At 43.2% G+C, this 20,959-nt stretch overlaps 1 protein-coding gene across 2 annotated transcripts; it reads left to right on the forward strand.

Annotated features, from left to right (window-relative positions):
• Positions 1 to 726: 726 nt before the first annotated feature.
• On the forward strand, positions 727 to 20,518 carry LOC135111469 (cytochrome P450 2U1-like). 2 transcript variants are annotated; one of them, XM_064024783.1, is made up of 10 exons: positions 727 to 1,120; positions 14,616 to 14,783; positions 15,638 to 15,801; positions 16,281 to 16,420; positions 16,802 to 16,992; positions 17,713 to 17,912; positions 18,509 to 18,671; positions 19,006 to 19,186; positions 19,422 to 19,515; positions 19,764 to 20,518. In XM_064024783.1, the coding sequence occupies exons 2-10, from the start codon at positions 14,620 to 14,622 to the stop codon at positions 19,958 to 19,960; spliced, it is 1,494 nt and encodes a 497-aa protein (XP_063880853.1). In that variant the 5' UTR covers positions 727 to 1,120; positions 14,616 to 14,619; the 3' UTR covers positions 19,961 to 20,518. The 2 variants fall into 2 exon arrangements, with proteins under 2 accessions (XP_063880853.1, XP_063880854.1); XM_064024784.1 differs by having other exon boundaries at positions 14,619 to 14,783.
• The last annotated feature ends 441 nt before the right edge of the window (positions 20,519 to 20,959 follow it).

Below are 20,959 nucleotides of genomic sequence, written 5' to 3' on the forward strand. Positions count from 1 at the left end.
ACTCGACAAAATAAAAAAAAAACGAAATCTAAAAAAACAATTACACCAATGACGTGGTATGACTGTACTGAATGAGTTATCATTTGGTAAATCATCCCTTTATAACTAAAAAATATCATCCTTAATACACTTTTTTCTGCGACTTGGTATAGTTTTCCCTGCTGAGATCTTTCATCTTGCTCCACAGCCACCTCTAAACATTATACTGGCTAAAAATAGCCAAATATATTCTTTTAATTCCTTGTTTTTTTTTTTCCTTTCTTTCTTTTTTGTCGATGTTTATTAAGATTCCGTTGCTTCTAGTGCTATGAGGTGTTGCATGTCACAGTGAAAGGTTTAAACAACCACCACCGCACCTCTTCCTCCTCCTCCAACTTAATAAAACTTTCCAATAACATCCATAACACAATACAACCAGTGCCGTGGAATATCAATGCTCGAAGTGCCTTTGGCGGATCAAATTCTACTTACAACTCTCCCGCAACAGACAACAAGACCTAAACACAACACTTGTACGGCTGTGCTTCGGCTGGATGCACCGCCTCCATGCACTGGTGACTTATGGGAACTTTGCCTCTGCTTTCGACATTTTCAAGTGTCTGTCTGTCTGTCTGTCTGTCTGTCTGTCTGTCACCCTGTTTGTTTTGTTCTCTATCAGTCATCTTCGTCTTTCTTTCATTTTTTTTTTTTTTTGTTCCTTACCACTCCTTCCTCCTCCTCTTCCTCCTCCTCCCTATGGTACTGACAGAGATAACAGAGATAAGAAGAGCCACCTATCCCCTTCCCTCACTCACAACTCAGAAGAGAATGGCGAAGAGGCTACCAGTGAGTGAGGCAGTGCGCGCGTGACTCATGAGTGCTGATTTCTGCTTCCCCCGGCCTAGACCCCCACCTTCCGTCTGGACCCCCATGTTTTCCCCTCCGTGCCTCCTCCTCCTCCTCCTCCTCCCCCTGCTAATCCCCGAACTTTCCTCCACCTTTCCTTTCATCCCCAGTCTCCACTTCTGAGCGACAAGCAGCCACTCCCACACGTCAGCCACACAAGCCAGCCAGTCCTCAGGTGGTGGGCGTAGGCAACGGCAGCAGCTCCCCCCTTGATTCTTCCCGTCAGTGGCTCAAGGTATAACTCCAGCTACAGCTTCTTTGCCCCCATTCCTTCAGCTCTCCTGCCTCCTCTTGGTTCATAGAATGGGTTGGTTTTATTAGTTTCTTCGCTCGGTTCATGGTCTTTTATTTAACTGTATGGTTCTTTCGGTTCATTGTACTTAATTCTATCGTGTACTTTACTTTACTTGGTTCATGGTACGTACACCATTCCATTGTCTCCTTCTCTTGGGTCTTAGCCTTTTATTTCGTATCTTTCCTTGGTTGACATTTTTTTTTTTTCATTGCACCTACTTCGTTCGGTTCATGGTCGTTTATTCCACGTCTCCTCTCGGTTCTTGACATTTTATTTCGTCTCTTCCCTCGGTTCACGGTACTTTTTTTTTTATTACTTCCCTTTCTCGGTTCATGGTATTTTGTTTTATTAACTTCTCTTGGTTCTTGGTACTTGATTGAATTTATCGTCTCGGTTCACGGTCTTTATCATAACTTCCATCTCTCGGTTCTTGGTACTTCAGTGTCTCCTTCTCTCGGTTCTAATCATCTCATTTCTTATGTTCCCTTAGTTCACAGCGTTTCTGTTGCTTCCTTCGTCCGGTTCATAGTACTCCATTGCATTGTCTCCTCTCGGTTCTTGACACGTTTTTATTTCTTCCTTCGGCTCACTGTACCTTTTTTCATTATTTTCCTCTCGGTTCACATCACTTTTATAAACTCCACTCGGCTCTTGGTATTCTATTCCATTTAGTTCTCCTCCCTTGATTCACAACACTATTCCAACACCTTTACTCGGTTCACGGCACTTTATTGCAGCCTACAGGGATTGCCACGTGTGGGTCTGACGGCTCCTTGCAGTTTCTTTCGTTTCCTTATGTTTTTATGTCTCAGTTCACGGCATTTTACTCCATTACTTCCTTCTCTTTGGTATCTTTTTCCCAAGCATCATCGCGGATGTACTTCAAGTCATTCTCTTTGCTATCGTGATGCGTCGCTACTTTACCACGCCCGCACGTCGATTAGATACAATAGGCTATGGCGGTGGCGGGTCAAGGTTCCGTTGAGATTGATATCATGGGTGTAAAGTACTTGCTTCTGTCGTAATGTGACACTAAACCTGAACTTATATTAATTTTTTATTTATTTATTTATTTATTTATTTATTTTTTTTTTTTACGCAAAATATTAACATAGATTTATTTCTTAATTTTTCGTGTACTGATTTGCAGTTTTATGTTCTTCTTATTATTGATCTATGTATTTATTTTCTAAAAAAGTAAGCAACACTAAACCTGAATTTACATTACCTTTGTTATTTTTTTCCCACATATAAGACATCAGCATGCATTTATTTATCAATTTTGCGTGTACTGATTTACAATGTTATTCTTATCACTATGTATCTATTTATTTCTAATGTAAGATGGAGTTATTATCAAAGGCAACAAAAATAGGAAAAAAAATAGTCTCCCTGAAGGTATTACTAGTCCCCAAAGAGTAGTCAAAAGCACTATCCAATTGAGTGAAGATCGTTTCCGTGAGCCAATATCTGCGGGTAAATCATCACTCACTGAACGTCCCTTCACGGACACATCAGCACAAAGGAACCTGCCTCGTGTACTGCCGCCTCTTGTCTTAGGTCTCAATCTGCACGTCACCGTCAGATATGTTGTGGTGGCTACTGGCGAGAGTGACGGAGCGGGAGTGTGTGGAAAGTGGTAGTTTTGTGGGCTGACGCAATTAAGATATTGCTATGTTCAGTTGTCTCTCTCTCTCTCTCTCTCTCTCTCTCTCTCTCTCTCTCTCTCTCTCTCTCTCTCTCTCTCTCTCTCTCTCTCCGGTCTAGGAACAACGCACTTTCACCGTTTGGTTTAACGGTGTTTGTGTGTACATCGTTTAAATGATAAGAAACACGCTTCACCGTCTGCTGCACCTGTGGTCTTCCTTTCCTAAATGAATGGCATTTACAGAAGCACGTCTTGTTACGGTCAGGCAGAGGAAACTACAATGCAGCTCAGGGAAGGAGGCGGCGGCGCATCAAGATCCGTGAGATCTTGGTGCAGCAGCAGAACAGAAAAAAAATAAAATAAAAAAATAACACTGGTGGAATGAAGGACCGCGCCCCTGCAGGACTTAAATAGGTTGTGTAATCCGAGGAAAGCACTATCTCTCTCGCCATCTTTTTTTTTTTCTTGTTTTTGTCACTTTTTATGTTTTCTGCGGCTGCTTTTTTTTTTTTTTTCTTGCTGCTTGCTTTTTCCTTTACCTATTCATCAGAACATTAGAACAAAAAAAGAAAGGAAGTTGCAACGCCAAGAGACCGTCAGACCTACACGTGTCAGTTCCGGTTAAAACGATACAAGTGGGCTGAAAAGTTTCAAAGACTGCAAGAAGCGACACATAAAACCTTCATGTTACAGAACTTCTTGGATTGCTATTTACACCCACCGTAAGAATCTCTAAGCTCTCTCCTTAAAATAAATAAAAAATAAATAAATAAATAAAATAATAGTAATAATGATAATTCACAGACATACTTCCTTTTACGAGTACATTACCTCTTCAGTACCAGACCAACACTGTGATCACGTGCCATTACAATACTGACGGAAAGCAGACAGGCTCTCCTTCGGGCTGCATTCGCTTTCGGCATCTAGCAACTCTAAGCACTCTGTTTCTGTCTCTCTCTGCCTGTCTCTGTGTATATGTGCCTCCTGAACAGTATGGTACTATGATTCAACGCTCATCACACCTGTTCTGTTCCCGCAGGTAAGGTTAAGGTCAATTAGCGGCGTTCCTCTTGCTTGTGGAAAAGTGCTACTCGTTGTCTGTTGAATATCAATAATTCATGATGTAAAGGACGACTTATAATGACATCCGCATCCATCATCGCACCACCCGGTATTGTGCCTCAGTGAAATAGACATTACTCAGGCAGTGTTTTCTCCTCACCGCTGCAGTCCTTTCCACGCAGATCTGGCAGAAAGATATTAGTCGATAAAGATTACTGACGACAAACTCGACAAAATTATTGGGAATTTACGAATTCGGGAAGTTATAGGGTAGATAGTAGCACCTCTTGCATGGTCGGAATCGAACCCTAGCGGGAAGGTGTCGGAACTACCTCGCCACACGAGGGTGAGGCATCAAGGTTCTTAAGACAGTTTCTCATTTTAATAGTGTGGGAATCTTGTTAATCTGTCGCTAAAGCAGTAAAAACATCCTTAAAAAAACGTATAGCTTCAACCGGAGCCATTTGAAAGTAGTGGAGGTGCGGTCAGAAGTGTTTCAGAATATGGTCTTGACCTGATGGCGGCCTCAGCATCACACCAGTCACGCTAAACAAACTCAGCCTGTCGTGCCCCCCATCCAGGTGGACACGTGCGGTAGTCTCCTGGAGGTACTGACCTGACTTCCTGACGGGGCGTGACAGTCACCCATACCTGCTGGGATTAAGGGTTGTTGCTCTCCTCAGAGGGAAGGGAGATGGAAGCCATAGTAAATGATGACTAGCACTTTAATCATCATCGTCGTCATAATTATCATAGTCATCATCATCATCATCATCATAATCATCACAGGATTCCATGGCAGGACAAAAACGTCTCCCCTCTGTCAGCTACCTGTCCATTACAGGTCATGCAAGCGAAATTTCTTGTATCTTTTCATCCAGCTCTTCCTCTTCCTTGCCTTCCTTCACGCCACACTGCGTTGCCACTCAGTTACTCTTGTCCACTTATTTATCTAATTTTGGATGATCCTTTTGACCTTTTTTATGTGACTGGCACATCTGTGGGCCCCTTTTTTTTCTTTCGTTTTTTTTTTTTTGTTGCCCTTGGTCAGTATCCCCCTCACATTATAAAAAAAAAAAGGAAGAAATAAAGCTTCAGTGGGTGATATGTCGTGGCCATATCTACTTATTTATTTAAATGTTTATTATTTTCTTACTGTAAGTCAAAATGTCTGCAAATTTCTTCTCCTTTTGCCCCGATGATCAGATTACATCTACTAACCCTGAGCTCTAAGGACAGGTGGTGTGTAGGCAAGCACGTCCCTCACCCCATTCAGCATACTTTTCCTCTTTGGTCTTCCGTGCCGCGGCCGCCTCCCTTGGGGATTAATTAAGCAAGGTGTGCTGGGAAGCATTAAGGTGAAGCTGATAATCCCCGTGACGCGACACAATTAGGCCAAGCGATGGCAGTGAGCAGGAGTTAATCCCTGTGTGTGTGTGTGTGTGTGTGTGTGTGTGTGTGTGTGTGTGTGTGTGTGTGTGTGTGCCAGGGTGTGTGTGTGTGTGTGTGTGTGTGTGTGTGTGTGTGTGTGTGTGTGTGTGTGTGTGTGTGTGTGTGCGTGCGTGTGTGTGTGTGTGTGTGTGTGTGTGTGTGTGTGTGTGTGTGTGTGTGTGTGTGTGTGTGTGTGTGTGTGTGTGCGTGTGTGCGTGTGTGTGTGTTTGTGTGTGTAAATGACTGACAAATGAAGGGTAATTACTATTAGGATGATTAAAATGCTATCCCTACTTACAGAGAGGGTAATCATTTGAATGCTACGTATGCTCACGGGGTGGGAATAAAATAAAGATAATAGTAATGAAGAGGACTCAGTACCTGCACCATTACTGCTGGTCAAGATATGTGCCACCTCAATCATAACAAGACAAACAAATGATACGGTGATCCAGCAAATGAATTAAACGTACATTACTCAACAACTGAATATATCAAGCCTTCCCTCTGCTATTAAGAAACTCAGTGTTTGGAATTATTACGTGAGACGAAGAGAGAGCGTGATAAAAAAAACGAACAAAAAAAAAACATGCAGAGTATTAAGCAAAGACTCAACCAACTATTTGCAGAGTCCTTGGTGTTACGTCCATCAGATCCTGCACCTTACACAACAAGGACACCCTGCGTCTTTGAGTTAAGTTTCATCTTGGCGTTTTAATAAAAAGGTGAGGAGTTAGGGGTGAAAGAGACCGTGGGGAGCGCATCACGGTACATGTCTTTACGAGGCTCGACCACTGCTAAGCTAAGGTCACTCTATACCATCCTAAACTAGGATGATTTATAAATTTTGTTTATCTTCACGTTATACCTCGTTAAACTAAGATTTTTTTTTATATCAATCTTCTCTTACTTTGCTGTACTAAGGTAAATTATCTGTTTATATTTATGTTCACGTTGTACTTTGCTAAACACTAATGTTAATTTTTTTTTTTTTTATGTTCATCTTCACGTTATACTACCTTGCTAAACTAAGGTAATTTTTTTTTTATTTCCACGTTATACAACCTTGCTAAGCTAAGGTAAATTATCTTTTATAATATGCTTTCATGTCATACCTTGGTAAACTAAAGTAAGTTGTCTCTTTTATTTATCTTCACGTTATGCCGTGCAGTGGTTCATACCTAAACAACTCTCGACAGCTGTGCCTCATAACTTATTTCTTGCATCACAGTGGTAAACCTTTCAAACTTGAGTGGTGCTACACTACAACCAGGACCAATTAATTTAGAACTAGTAAAACAGTAAATGTCACTTTTAAACTTAAACTTAACAATCTCAGTATTACATAGAATGTGGAGGCGCCTATCGAAAGTGACGGCAACTTTTCAGAGAGTGATTTTTCAAGATGCGATCATTTTTCCTAGTGTGTGTGTGTGTGTGTGTGTGTGTCAGAGAGAGAGAGAGAGAGAGAGAGAGAGAGAGAGAGAGAGAGAGAGAGAGAGAGAGAGAGAGAGAGAGAGAGAGAGAGAGAGAAGCATAAAAATCATTGGTAAGCATGGCCAAAGATTTTTCAGGGCTGTCAGGGGCGGCACCACCTACGTAGTCAATGTGGCAAGGTCTCGCGTCAGGGATTACCGCACCGCCTCCATTCCCTTTCTTCCAGTCAGCCCAGGAACGTGTGCAGGCGGCCTAGAAATGTATTAAATTTCTCAAAGCTACTGAACGCTATGTGGGGGGAGGGGGAGGGATGAGTATGATAAGTTATAAATCGTGTCATGTATTGAATGAAAACGTCCGACTGAAGGATTTGCTGCTTGTCACCTTTCCTGGGCTTTCAATAAGTAATGAAAAGCGAAGCGAAAAATGTTGTTGGTAGAATTTACTGAAGAGAAATTGATAATTTCCGATGTTTAATAATTTGTCTGCTACGAATTTTCCTATGTTAGATAGAGTATTCCAAAAGAGACCATTGACAGCAAGGGCAAGAGTGACTGACGACGCAGTTCATATCTTGTAATAACGGTTGTTCTTAGTATTTCGGTGCTGTAAAGTTGCTTACGTCTACTGAAAGGAAGCAAGGAGTCCGTCATTGGTGATGTAAAGGTTGAAAAATGTTTGGAAAAGTGACACAGAGAGTAAGATGGTAATCCAGTTTTGATAATACTATTATTTTGAAACTTTCCACTCATGACAGACATTGGGGTAGTACAGGAACCTTGAAAAATGTAATATAAAGAAGGAAAAAAAATGCTGTAGACAAAGCTGCTTCCCTTACCAAGCCACAGGCTGCGAACAGAATACCCTCGTGGTGCACCGATATCTCCCGATCTTACCAGATTCATTGCCTTCCTTCTGTGAGGACTGTGGGGCTGTTGATGTGGCGTGGCCAGGCTGATGGGATAGCAATGGAAGCGTAAATAATGTATGATAAGCGGCGCCACAACTGGGACCATGTCCAGTATTTTAAAATGTTTAAGATTCTCATACGATCCATTTTCAAAGGCCACAGAGATCATTAGTAGGATCTTTATGGATTTTCTTGCCATTAATGATACAGAGTTATTGTTAATCACTAGAATCATTAAATTACCCTAAAAAATTCCAATAGTTCTCAGCAAAGACGCCAAAACGTTTGAAAATACGATCCCAGATTTACAATGCTCGTTAGTTTTTGAAAGGTCATGTTAACTTTTTTTTCAGGAAGTTATGGTGAAAGCACATTTCTCCTCGCCACGACACGCCTCCCTAGGGCTTTAAGACGACTTGCTAAGACTTACCGGGAAGGTTTCCGCTCCTACGTGTCCATGAGATGAGATCATTAACGCATCACGCGGAGGTGACTAGTCAGGCTGCGCGACTGCCGAGAGCTTGGGGGAGGGAAGAGTCACGAAATGGAGGAAGGAGTATAAAAAGTCGTCTGGCGCTGGCTAGGATTATGAGAGCGCTACCTTTTCCACTGATAAGAGCGCCGTGAACAAGAACAGAACCTGCAACGCGAGGATAATTGTACCATAACCAGCTGGTTCCTTTTGTAACGGTCCAATCTTCACTGAAATAATAACGAATGCTACTTGACCTTCATGTGTATGTGCGTGGCATTCTACAGTGTATCGTAACACACACATGAGATTCCCAGAGCGTCGGCATAATTACGATAACCGTGACGTGGAAGTGATATCCAATTGAACACAAATAAATGGCAAACAGTAGCATTTCTATTAGTTCTCAGGTGGCTGTCTACACAATCTGAAGTAAAGAGAGATAAGATGTACAGTAGGATATGTATTGCAAAGGCAGAGGAAGAGGACCAACTGTCTGTATTACGAGTGTCTCCCAAAAATGCATTTATACAATCTGAACCAACACGAATCAAAGTAGCTTTCTGACCACCACGACTTTTTCAAGCTCACCAGAATAATATTATCTGCTGCAAGTTTAGAGTCCAAGGCATCACTGACAGCAAAAGGAACGATTGAGGCCAAAACTTTTCTTGTTCGTAGTTTTGTTTTCGATTCGTAGAGTCACCTATGTTTACTTAAACGAAGAAACAAGTCTGTCTGAAGTCAAACGGTTAAGGGGAAGGAAGCGTCGTGAGTCAATTAAAGGTGACAGTTATTTTTTTCTTTTTTTTTATAGACACGTATGAAATTTGGTGTGCAGATGTGTTTGTATCTTAAACATAAAATCTCTAAGTTTCCTTAAGGATGCCGACATCCCGAGACCTCTACGGCGGCACCACGGGGCGGCCTTCTTTCGGAGCACACTTGGAAAAAGGAGATTTACGAGGAACGCTGATTTTTTTTTTTTTTTTTTTTTTATCTTAATTTCATGGATGCTGACTATACATTTTTTCCGCCTTAATTCACTACCGGCCTCCAAATTTCTGCAAGCACATAATCCCCAGACACCTCAAGGTAAACGTTAACGCCACGGCAAGGATACCAACTTTCACGCCCAGAAAGACTAATCCTCCATACTTCCATCTCGTCTCTATCTTGCTCCCTCATCATTTTTATTTATCTATTTATTTATCTATTTTTTTTTTATGTCTGTTTGTTGGAGAGGAAATATGTAGAATATGTCCTTCAACTTTTTCTTTTTTTCTATAGCTTAAATATTTAGGGTGCTATGAGGAATCTTTTCAGCAGAGCAGTATTTAGCTAGCTATTCATTCAATCCTGTTTGTTTCTAGTGCAGTGAATTGTGATTTTCTCTGCCCTCAAAACGTGGCACAGTTTTCATTCTGAGAAACGTGAAGGGAAAGGTCAAGATAGCAATTCCCCTAACTGGATGTATCCGTCCCCTCCTCTGCCCTCATGAAGGCACGAGTCTCTCTCTCTCTCTCTCTCTCTCTCTCTCTCTCTCTCTCTCTCTCTCGGTGTGTTCCTTTCCTCCGTCTCTGCCTCAATAAGTAACTTCTTGCTATCTGTCATTGTGAATGTTGTGTCACTGTAAAGATGCAAAAAAGCTATATATTATGTATGTATAACACTACAAAATGAGAGATCGCGCCGCTCACTCACAGAAGTAGTATACTTTCTGAGCAACATAGACACAACCTGAAAAGACTGTCTCCACGCCAGCCACGCGCTACCTTTTGAAAGGTACTAATTTCGATGACGAATTTTGGTATAACTGGATTGCTGTTTTCACGAGTATGATATCGGCCACTTCGGCCTGGATGGCTTTAGTTTTATCCACACTCTGAGTTCCACTGCCATGGAAGCATGAGACAGACAGACGGACAGCAAGAGCTAGCGCGCTCAGCAATATGGTCCATTTTTTTTTTTTTTTTTATGTAGGAGGGACACTGGCCGAGGGCAACAAAAATCCAATAAAAAAATCCCCAATGAAATGCCAGTCCCATAAAAGGGTCAAAGCAGTAGTCAAAAATTAATGAATAAGTGTCGTGAAACCTCCCTCTTGAAGGAATTCGAGTCATAGGAAGGTGGAAATACAGAAGCAGGCAGGGAGTTCCAGAGTTTACCAGAGAAAGGGATGAATGATTGAGAATACTGGTTAACTCTTGCGTTAGAGAGGTGGACAGAATAGGCGTGAGAGAAAGAAGAAAGTCTTGTGCAGCGAGGACGCGGGAGGAGGGGAGGCATGCAGTTAGCAAGATCAGAAGAGTAGTTAGCATGAAAATAGCGGTAGAAGACGGCTAGAGATGCAACATTGCGGCGGTGAGAGAGAGGCTGAAGACAGTCAGTTAGAGAAGAGAAGTTGATGAGACGAAAAGCTTTTGATTCCACCCTGTCTAGAAGAGCAGTGTGAGTGGAACCCCCCCCCAAGACATGTGAAGCATACTCCATACATGGACAGATAAGGCCCTTGTACAGAGTTAGCAGCTGGGGGGGATGAGAAAAACCTAACACCTAACTTCATAGAAGCTGTTTTAGCTAGAGATGAGATGTGAAGTTTCCAGTTCAGATTATAAGTAAAGGACAGACCGAGGATGTTCAATGTAGAAGAGGGGGACAGTTGAGTGTCATTGAAGAAGAGGGGATAGTTGTCTGGAAGGTTGTGTCGAGTTGATAGATGGAGGAATTGAGTTTTTGAGGCATTGAACAATAGCAAATTTGCTCTGCCCCAATCAGAAATTTTAAAAAGATCAGAAATCAAGCGTTCTGTGGCTTCCCTACGTGAAATGTTTACTTCCTGAAGGGTTGGACGTCTATGAAAAGACGTGGAAAAGTGCAGGGTGGTATCATCAGCGTAGGAGTGGATAGCACAAGAAGTTTGGTTTAGAAGATCATTAATGAATAATAAGAAGAGAGTGGGTGACAGGACAGAACCCTGAGGAACACCACTGTTAATAGATTTAGGAGAAGAACAGTGACCGTCTACCACAGCAGTAATAGAACGGTCAGAAAGGAAACTTGAGATGAAGGTACAGAGAGAAGGATAGAAGTCGTAGGAAGGTAGTTTGGAAATCAAAGCTTTGTGCCAGACTCTATCAAAAGCTTTTGATATGTCCAAGGCAACAGCAAAAGTTTCACCAAAATCTCTAAAAGAGGATGACCAAGACTCAGTAAGGAAAGCCAGAAGATCACCAGTAGAGCGGCCTTGACGGAACCCATACTGCCGATCAGATAGAAGGTTGTGAAGTGATAGATGTTTAAGAATTTTCCTGTTGAGGATAGATTCAAAAACTTTAGATAGACAGGAAATTAAAGCAATAGGACGGTAGTTTGTGGGATTAGAACGGTCACCCTTTTTAGGATCAGGCTGAATGTAAGCAAACTTCTAGCAAGAAGGATAGGTAGATGTTGACAGACAGAGCTGAAAGAGTTTGACTAAGCAAGGTGCAAGCACGGAGGCACAGTTTCGGAGAACAATAGGAGGGACCCCATCAGTTCCATAAGCCTTTCCGAGGGTTTAGGCCAGCAAGGGCATGGAAAACATCACTGCGAAGAATTGTAATAGGTGGCATGAAGTAGTCAGAGGGTGGAGGAGAGGGAGGAACAAGTCCAGAATCGTCCAAGATAGAGTTTTTAGCAAAGGTTTGAGCAAAGAGTTCAGCTTTAGAAATAGATGTGATAGCAGTGGTGCCATCTGGTTGAAATAAAGGAGGGAAAGAAGAAGCAAAGTTACTGGAGATATTTTTGGCTAGATGCCAGAAGTCACGAAAGGAGTTTGATCTTGAAAGGTTTTGACACTTTCTGTTAATGAAGGAGTTTTTGGCTAGTTGGAGAACAGACTTGGCATGGTTCCGAGCAGAAATATAAAGTGCATGAGATTCTGGTGATGGAAGGCTTAAGTACTTTTTGTGGGCCACCTCTCTATCATGTATAGCACGAGAACAAGTTGTGTTAAACCAAGGTTTAGAAGGTTTAGGTCGAGAAAAAGAGTGAGGAATGTACGCCTCCATGCCAGACACTATCACCTCTGTTGTGCGCTCAGCACACAAAGACGGGTCTCTGACACGGAAGCAGTAGTCATTCCAAGGAAAATCAGCAAAATACCTCATCAGGTCCCCCCAACTAGCAGAGGCAAAACTCCAGAGGCACCTTCGCTTAGGGGGATCCTAAGGAGGGACTGGAGCGATAGGACAAGATACAGAAATGAGATTTTGATCGGAGCTCAATGGAGAAGAAAGGGTGACAGCATAAGCAGAAGGATTAGAGTTCAGGAAAAGGTCATGAATGTTGGGCGTATCTCCAAGACGGTCAGGAATACGAGTAGGGTGTTGCACCAATTGCTCTAGGTCGTGGAGGATAGCAAAGTTGAAGGCTAGTTCACCTGGATGGTCAGTGAAGGGAGAGGAAAGACAAAGCTGGTGGTGAACATTGAAGTCTCCAAGAATGGAGTTACGGGGCGTGTTTGTTTCCTTTGCCTGTGTCTTAGTATGAGTCATTCCTCTCTGTCTCAGTGTCAGAGGTGAATCATTCATTCTCATGTGTACACCTAGTCACAAGTCACCTTCTTATTAGTTATGGGTGAGTATGACTCATCTTTTCATGAGACTGGCATGAGTAAGCTAACCAATCTATCCAATTACTTCACCGAGCTTCAGTGGGATTCAGGGATTAACTTTTTTCCCCATTTCTTTTAACGTGTCAAAAGCCAAATACATTCTGGTATCGGCTTCCACGTAAGCGAGGCGCACAGTCATGCATGCAGCGGTGTGTATTAATCCCAATAGCCGTACTTGTGAGTGTGAGAGTGAACACTACGGTTAGGCAACACTCACCCTGACTGGCCGGGGCACGCAGCTCACGCTTTGAGGCACGCCGCTGCTGGGGACTTGAGGGACGCGGTATAAAAGAAAAACACACACACACACACACACACACACACACACACACACACACACACACACACATATATATATATATATATATATATATATATATATATATATATATATATATATATATATATATATATATATATATATATATATATATATATAATAACAGAGAGAGAGAGAGAGAGAGAGAGAGAGAGAGAGAGAGAGAGAGAGAGAGAGAGAGAGAGAGAGAGAGAGAGAGAGAGAGAGAGAGAGAGAGAGAGAGAGAGAGAGAGAGTCGAACAATTAACCCTTTCATTGCTCTTTAATAAGACTGAATATAAGCCACTATTACAGAATGTTTCAATAACCATTAAATGTGCAACTTCTCACTACTGCATGGAAATACCATACTCTCCAAACTTGCACAGGTACTGAATAAGAAACATAAAAAATAAATAAATAAAAAAAAAAAATACAATCCCCAGAACACGAGAGTCTGTTTATATTTCCACCGAAAGTCTTCATCAGAGTAACACCGCTCTGGGCCATCTAGAGATTAAAACATAGTGTAACCCTTCCACTGCGATATGCAGCAATTCACAACACGACACGTAATACACGAAATCTTCATAAGTATTGACAAAAAGGAAGAAGATTAAAAGAATGGATTTTACAATGTCTAGCCATTATAATGTTTTAGGACGACTGTACAACAGAAGAAATGCTTCAGATTGCTTAGTGAAATATTTATAAGCATGTACAATAAAGATGAGATTAAAAGAATGGATTTTGACATTTCTAGCCAGTATAATACATGGGTGTGGCTGTACAACGAGAAGAAATGTCCCAGAGTGGAAAGATATACCAATTAGCAAAGATTAACATGACAGACGTGGTGTCCCAGGAGGAAATTACAAAACATACCGTCACTCACTGTCCTCTGTTACTTAAGGTGCCAGATTCTATGTAGTTATTCTGGAGTTTGGACAACATAAGGCGAAAGATATGTAAGGAATGTCCAGAGGATGTCCAGCGTTAGCCACCACAGCCTGCCCGCATTGCTCTCTGCCTCTCCACCACCACTGAAGACAGGGAATTGTCATCGTAAGACATTTTCGATCTTAAATGTTGAAAGTTTTTTTTTTATGTAAGTTATATTTTTTTCCCTGAAAAACGCACACACACACACACACACACACACACACACACACACACACACACACACACACACACACACACACACACACACACACACAGATAGATAGATATATTTTATTGACCACAAACATTACTAACATTATATGGTATAAACGTTCACACACACACACACACACACACACACACATCAAAAGTAATCTCTCTCTCTCTCTCTCTCTCTCTCTCTCTCTCTCTCTCTCTCTCTCTCTCTCTCTCTCTCTCTCTCTCTCTTATCTGTTTACGTATCTATCTGTTTATCTATCTATCAATCTATCTATCTCTCTACTTATCTGTCTATCTTTATATCAGCCTATCTATCAACCTATCTGTCTAACTCTCCTTACCTAACCACCTCCCAGCAGGATGGTGTGGGTAGCATTGGCGGTGATGGCGGTGGTGGCGGCGGTGGTGCTGGTGGTCCGGAGCCGCGTGGACGACAGGGACATGCCGCCGGGCCCCAAGGGACTCCCGCTCATCGGCAACGTCCTCGACCTGCTGAAGGAGGACTCGGTAATTTATTTCACGAGGTAAGGGTTAACTAATATTGCGGAAACCCGGAGCTGTGTGTGTGGTTCCTGTGGTTTTCTGTTCTGCTGGATGTATCGTTTGAATGAGCAGATGGATCAATAACTTAAGTAATATTGTCATTACGGAACCATGTTTAAAGCTGCAAATTATTCATGTATGTGTTATCCCTTGCGTTTCTTCATTTCCCTGGTTTTACTTTAATTAACCCTTCCAATGCCATATACAACAATTCACAGGACTATAAGCAATTCATTAGATTTTTATAAGCATCTACAATAATGGAGATAAAAAAGAGAATGCATATTTTGTAATTTCTGGCCAGTACAATGTTTAGAGGTGGTTGTAGAACAAGAAGAGATGTATCATAGTGGTCAGTAATTAAGGAAAGATATGCCAAATACCTTTCACTCTGTAAATTCTTAGTTTCTACAACATCAGTAACGCATGGATAACACCACACCCCTCTGCACTATTCATTAAATAGTTCGACGGTACCTATACACAACGCACGCACAACAACACAATAGGAGGATCAGAAACACTTGAATAGCAGCGCGTCCCTCTACTCAGTCTAGCTCAACAGTAATCAAACACAACGCATCCTCAACAACACAAAAGAGGGATGATCAGAAACATTTGGATAACAGCATGACCCTCCACTTGGTCTAGTTCAACAATAATCAAGCACAATACACCCGCAACACAAAACCGATTGGTAACACTTGGTTGAAACAGCACTTCCCTCTACTCAGTCTACTTCAACAGTAACCAGACACAAAATACCCTCAGTTAGACCAACACGGATCAGCAACACTCGAGTAACACTACGCCTCTCCATCCTGTGCACCGGCAGACTGGCAGAGCAATACGGACCCTTCTACAGCGTGCAGCTCGGCGGGCGACGGGTGGTGGTGCTCAGTTCTTCCCATTGGTTGAACCAGGCCTTCGTCAGGCAGGGGGACATGTTCAACCATCGGCCCCGCGGCACCGTGCTCAGCTTCATCATGGGCGGAAAGGGTGAGCGAGGGTGGTAACTGCAATAGACGCAACGAGAGTCCCTGTTCCCTGCAATTGACAGGCTTCCTCTCATGCAAAGAGGGCGCGCGAGAAGGACCAAAGGGTATATATAACTAACGGGAGTAAGGAAGGTGGCAGATTATGGGCGAAGGACGAGAGACTGCAGAAATAGTGAAAAAAAAGCGCGTGTTCTTACGCTAAATCTCTAAACCGGTAGTTCTCAAACTCTGCAGCCTACTGAACCACTGAAAGTGCATCTTGGACTTTGGCAGCGCGCCAACCCTGTAGTTAGTGTAGTGCAGGCCTACTAAAAGGCACAGATACATACCTATCTGAGAGAATTAAGTGACGTAGTTTGGTGATAGTAATGGAGCACAGTTTACGAAACACTGCTCTACTCGTGAACTGTTCCTCATTCGCGTCACAACAAAATGAGCAAGGTTCACCCACACGCCACACTGACCAGCCTCCTACCGCAGGTATTGCCGACGCTGAGGACACGGTGTGGCGCGACAGTCGCCGCTTCACCCTGCACGTTCTGAGGGACTTCGGCATGGGTAAGCGTTCCGTGGAAAACTACGTCAACAGGGAGCTGCAGGACTTCATGGAGGTGACGCAGGTTGGTGAAGTCATACACTGAAGAGCTTGTGCTACCTTATTATTTTTACTGGGGGATCAGGAGAGACGTTTGAGGGGAAGGCATCCACCCATGGCCGCCTTGTACTGATCCTAGACACTGTTGTGGTTGTCCCTTGCTAGCATTCACAGCCTCAGATCACTGTAAAATCTTGCTTGCATGGACATACAAACCCACATAAAGAGATAAAAGAAGGTAAATTTTGTCTTTTCTAAGCTACAGAATTATCCAAAAGACCATAGTGCAAGGATAAGCGTCTAAAAGCTTGTTTTTAGCAGTGAGTCAAAATCTATCGCACTGGCATTGCTAGGTGGTGGAAGAGTGTAGAGCTAATTTGTGTTCCCTGGTGTCGGGGACCTGCAGAAGAGCGTTGGTCGTGCCTACAACCCACACTACGACCTTGCCACCTCCGTGCTGAACATCGTGTGGCACATGTTTGTGGGCGAGCGGTTCCAGATGGGAGACAATACCCTGCGGTGGATCGTGGACTCTTTGGAGCTGTCCCTCACGCTGGTGGAGCAGGGCGGTTTCCTCAACTACATGCCGCTGCTGCAGTAAGTGATGTGCGCCGCCAAACGCCAAACCCTGCTTGGCTGCCCCCTCTCTTCTTCAGTATTCTTCCCGCAGTGGTGCCGCGGACTGAATGTCGCCACGAACGGATCCTTCTCACAACAAGCGCTGCCCACAGTTTAAATTATTACTGTCTATTAGTTTTAATGTTTAATTTGCAACTCCTGTTCCGTAACTCACTAATCGATGTGGTCGAGTAGCTAAGGCGTTCAAGTCTAATTTCTACTCACTGTGAGTGCAGATACAAAATATTCGATGTGCCTCAAGGACCACTACTGGAACTGGCATTCTTTACAGGTAAATTATCTAGAAAGTAATCTTATATCATAATTCGAGGACGATGCAAAATTAAGTGATAAGGCATCATGCCCTGAAGGCTATTACATCTATTACTACCTCAGTCTTTAAGTATTAGTAAAGTTTGAGAGACGTCGAGTGTCCTTTACCACAGATAAATGAGTGTTAAGCAAACTGGTGATAAAAACAACCTTAATCTTTGAATGGCAAATGCCAAACCCACTGCACTCAGGAAACATCCAGCAGCAGTGACACGACCCACTGGCTTCCTTCAAGTTTGTTCCTCTCTAGATCACTTTACTATAGTGTACTGAGTGCTCCTGAGACACCTCCTTTGTTCCACACTTGCTGCCTTGTTCCCCCTCTGGTCTCCCTCGCTCTCCTCACCGCGGCGCCTCTCCCGTCAGGTTCATCGGCACCTTCATGAAGCCCCGGGCTGTGAAAGTTGGCAGGAATGTCCTCCACCGACTCACCTACATCTCAGAACTGATCGCCAAGCACAAGGCCACGCTGGACGACCCGGACCGAGACTTCGACCTCATGTACGAATTCCTCCTGCAGCAGCGCAAGGAGCTCCGCCAGGGCAAGACGGACACGATTTTCACGGGTATGAGGGGAGTCGTGGCTGATTAGGTTAGGTTATCTGTAAATCAATATTTAACCTTTTTACAGCTACAGTCGTCCTTTCTTTCCTTCGGGACATTCAGAAAAACTGTTTGCATAGACACAGGAATTTGTAGGAGATTAATTTTTTTTTCTTCTTCTTCTTGGTTAGAAAATATCTAAGATTATACAGTACAAGAATAAGTTTGTAAGAAGTTGTAAATGATTATGGAAAAAAAAAATTCACGAGTGAAAGGGTTAAGAAACAGAGACAAACCAGCTCTCATCTCAGTCCCTCCCCACTATATAGTACAATGCGTTCATTACATTTGAATGTTGACAATAATCACATTCATCCCTTCAACGCTATCCACCTTACTAAACCTCAATCCATCAGTCCATCCACACATTCCTCGGAGAATATTATCTATTGTCCACCGGTCACCAACCAGTCTTTCTTTTATCAAACATGGACGCCTCAAGACTCAATCGCTACCAAATGTCACCTCTTTCCGTCACCGTGTTAGCTTCCCAGTCACGTGTCGCCTCGCCTGACCCTGCTCACACACCCTGCCTGACTGTGCTTGCCTCTCGCCGCAGACAACCAGCTCAAGTGGCTGCTGAGTGATCTGTTCATTGTGGGCCTGGACACCACGGTCACCACGCTGCGATGGTGCTTCCTCTTCCTCGTGCGCCAACAGGACGTGCAGCGGAGAGTCTTCAAGGAGGTGGAGGCGACGATTGGCCTCGACCGCCAACCCACGTGAGTCCCACCGCGGTGATGGTGGTGGTATTCAGGCGTTAATGGTGTGTGTGTGTGTGTGTGTGTGTGTGTGTGTGTGTGTGTAAGTTCGAGTGGTCCTCTATCCATGCATGTATCAATTATTATTTCTTTAATTACGATGACACTTTTTTTGCTTTTACCATGATTTCCTTCAGTCCATTTTACTTATAAATACATGAATACTGTAATGTTTTTTTTTTTTTTCAAAATGTGAATAGTACCTGGTAGTGTAATATTTTTCCGACCTTGCTGACACACACACACCACCACCACCACCACCCTCATTAACCACGCCCCTCGGCTACCCCGCCAGGTACGAGGACCGCCTCAAGATGCCCTACACTGAAGCCTTCATCAACGAGGTGTTCCGCTTCGGTTCCATCACCCCCCTGGCAGTGCACGCTAGCCCCGAGGAGACCACTCTGGGGGGCTACCGTATCCCCAAGAGGACCTGGGTGATTGGAAACCTGTACGGCATCCACTGGGACAAGAAGGTGAGGAAGGGCAGCAGTCGAGAAGGAAGGGAACAATGGCATCACGTGTAGGTCAGCCACGCCGGTCCATTCTTGGCTAGGTAAAGTCAGACTAGATTAGTTAGGTCCGGTTTCGAGAGGCAATACTGGGCAACCGTGCGTGTAAGTACAGAGACGCGTGTGGATTAGCTAAGCATCATTAGTTACACTAATTCCCCCTTCGCCATTTAGTGAGTCCTACCTTAACTTCCTGCAGGTGTGGGGTGACCCGGAGAACTTCAGGCCGGAGAGGTTCCTGAACGAGGCCGGCGAGTTTGTCCGCTCTGAGCATGTGCTACCGTTTTCTGTGGGTAAGAGAGAGAGAGAGAGAGAGAGAGAGAGAGAGACGTTTTAGAAGCCACCAATCATCACAATTAACCACCGACATCACAAGAGCGATTTTTTGCCATTTCATGCATAGTTCACTTGTATGATTTACTTATAAGTATTACGTATATTCACTGTATAACCTTCAATAGCTCATCACTAATCACACAAGCAAACTCATCATCCATCACCACCACCACCACCGATATTCCATCCTGCCTTCCCCCACCAGGTCGACGAAACTGCTTGGGCGAGTCGCTGGCGAGGATTGAAATTTTCCTCTTCCTCACTTCGATGCTCCAGAAATACGAGTTTGGGGTTGCGGAGGGATTCGAGAAGCCCTCCACGAACTTCAGATGCGGCGTGACCCTGAACCCTTGCGAGTACCACATCCTGCTTACTGAAAGGAACCCTATTATTATGCCCTGAGGGAAGTGATGTAGGAGGGGCAGCCAGAGGGAGGCGCCCGTAATTTTTTTTTTTTTTTTGGTGTTTGTACTGACGACTCCTTCTGGGATCGTATTAAAAAACGCTTTGCTTTCTCACCACGATAATTTTTAACGGCCAAAGAGAGGATTAGTCCGGTTCTTAAGAGTGTTTTTTTTTTTTTTAATAATGTAGAAATCTTGTTAATATTTAACGTCACTAGAACCATAAAAAAAAAAAAAAAATTAAAAACTCGTGTAACTTCAACTGAAGCCTTTTGAGAACAGTTGAGGTGCGACCAGAATGTTTCAGAATGTGATCCCTTCTCAACTTCCGGAAGATAAAGGCTTGAGTCTATCCTCCTTTTGGGTAAACTTGACTGATGAATGTTACTGAGATGTTACGGAATGTAATTGCCATTTTATTATATATGTTCAAGAAAATGATTGTGCTTTCACTAATAATAAAGCTATAGCCTAGTCAATATTATAATAGTGTAGTGTAATTATGTAGTGTTGTTAAGATGAATTGTGAATAAAACGTCCAATAGTAGCAAAGAAACATGTCATTCGTTATCATCCTTGAAAGAAGCGTGAAAATAGTGGCAAAAGGTAGCAAGAGATGCAATATTGCAGCAATGAGAGAGAGAGAGAGAGAGAGAGAGAGAGAGAGAGAGAGAGAGAGAGAGAGAGAGAGAGAGAGAGAGAGAGAGAGAGAGAGAGAGAGAGAGAATGCTGAAGACAGTTGGTTAAAAGGAGTTGAGAGGAAGAGAGAAAGGCTGTAGACCAAGGAATGTATAAGTGTAGAATCCTTGGTTGTACATTATACCTTCAAGACTTATTCATTCTTCCCACTGGTCTCCTTCCAGCTACTACTTCAAACTCCAATGCTTTTCAGTCTACGGTCCTCCTAACATACTGTACCATTACCACCTCAGCACATTCATTACTTTACACTTTGCCTTCCAGCCTCACCTCTCATGTGATAAAAGAGTAAGGATAA

Source organism: Scylla paramamosain, chromosome 22 (genome assembly GCF_035594125.1).
Source record: "Scylla paramamosain isolate STU-SP2022 chromosome 22, ASM3559412v1, whole genome shotgun sequence".
Classification (NCBI taxonomy): domain Eukaryota; kingdom Metazoa; phylum Arthropoda; class Malacostraca; order Decapoda; family Portunidae; genus Scylla; species Scylla paramamosain.

Coding starts and splice junctions, on each gene's coding strand:
- LOC135111469 (XM_064024783.1), top strand. CDS start 14,620: ATGGTGTGGGTAGCATTGGCGGTGATGGCGGTGGTGGCGGCGGTGGTG. Junction 15,802..16,280: donor CTTCATCATGGGCGGAAAGG/GTGAGCGAGGGT, acceptor CTCCTACCGCAG/GTATTGCCGACGCTGAGGAC. Junction 19,516..19,763: donor TGTGCTACCGTTTTCTGTGG/GTAAGAGAGAGA, acceptor TTCCCCCACCAG/GTCGACGAAACTGCTTGGGC.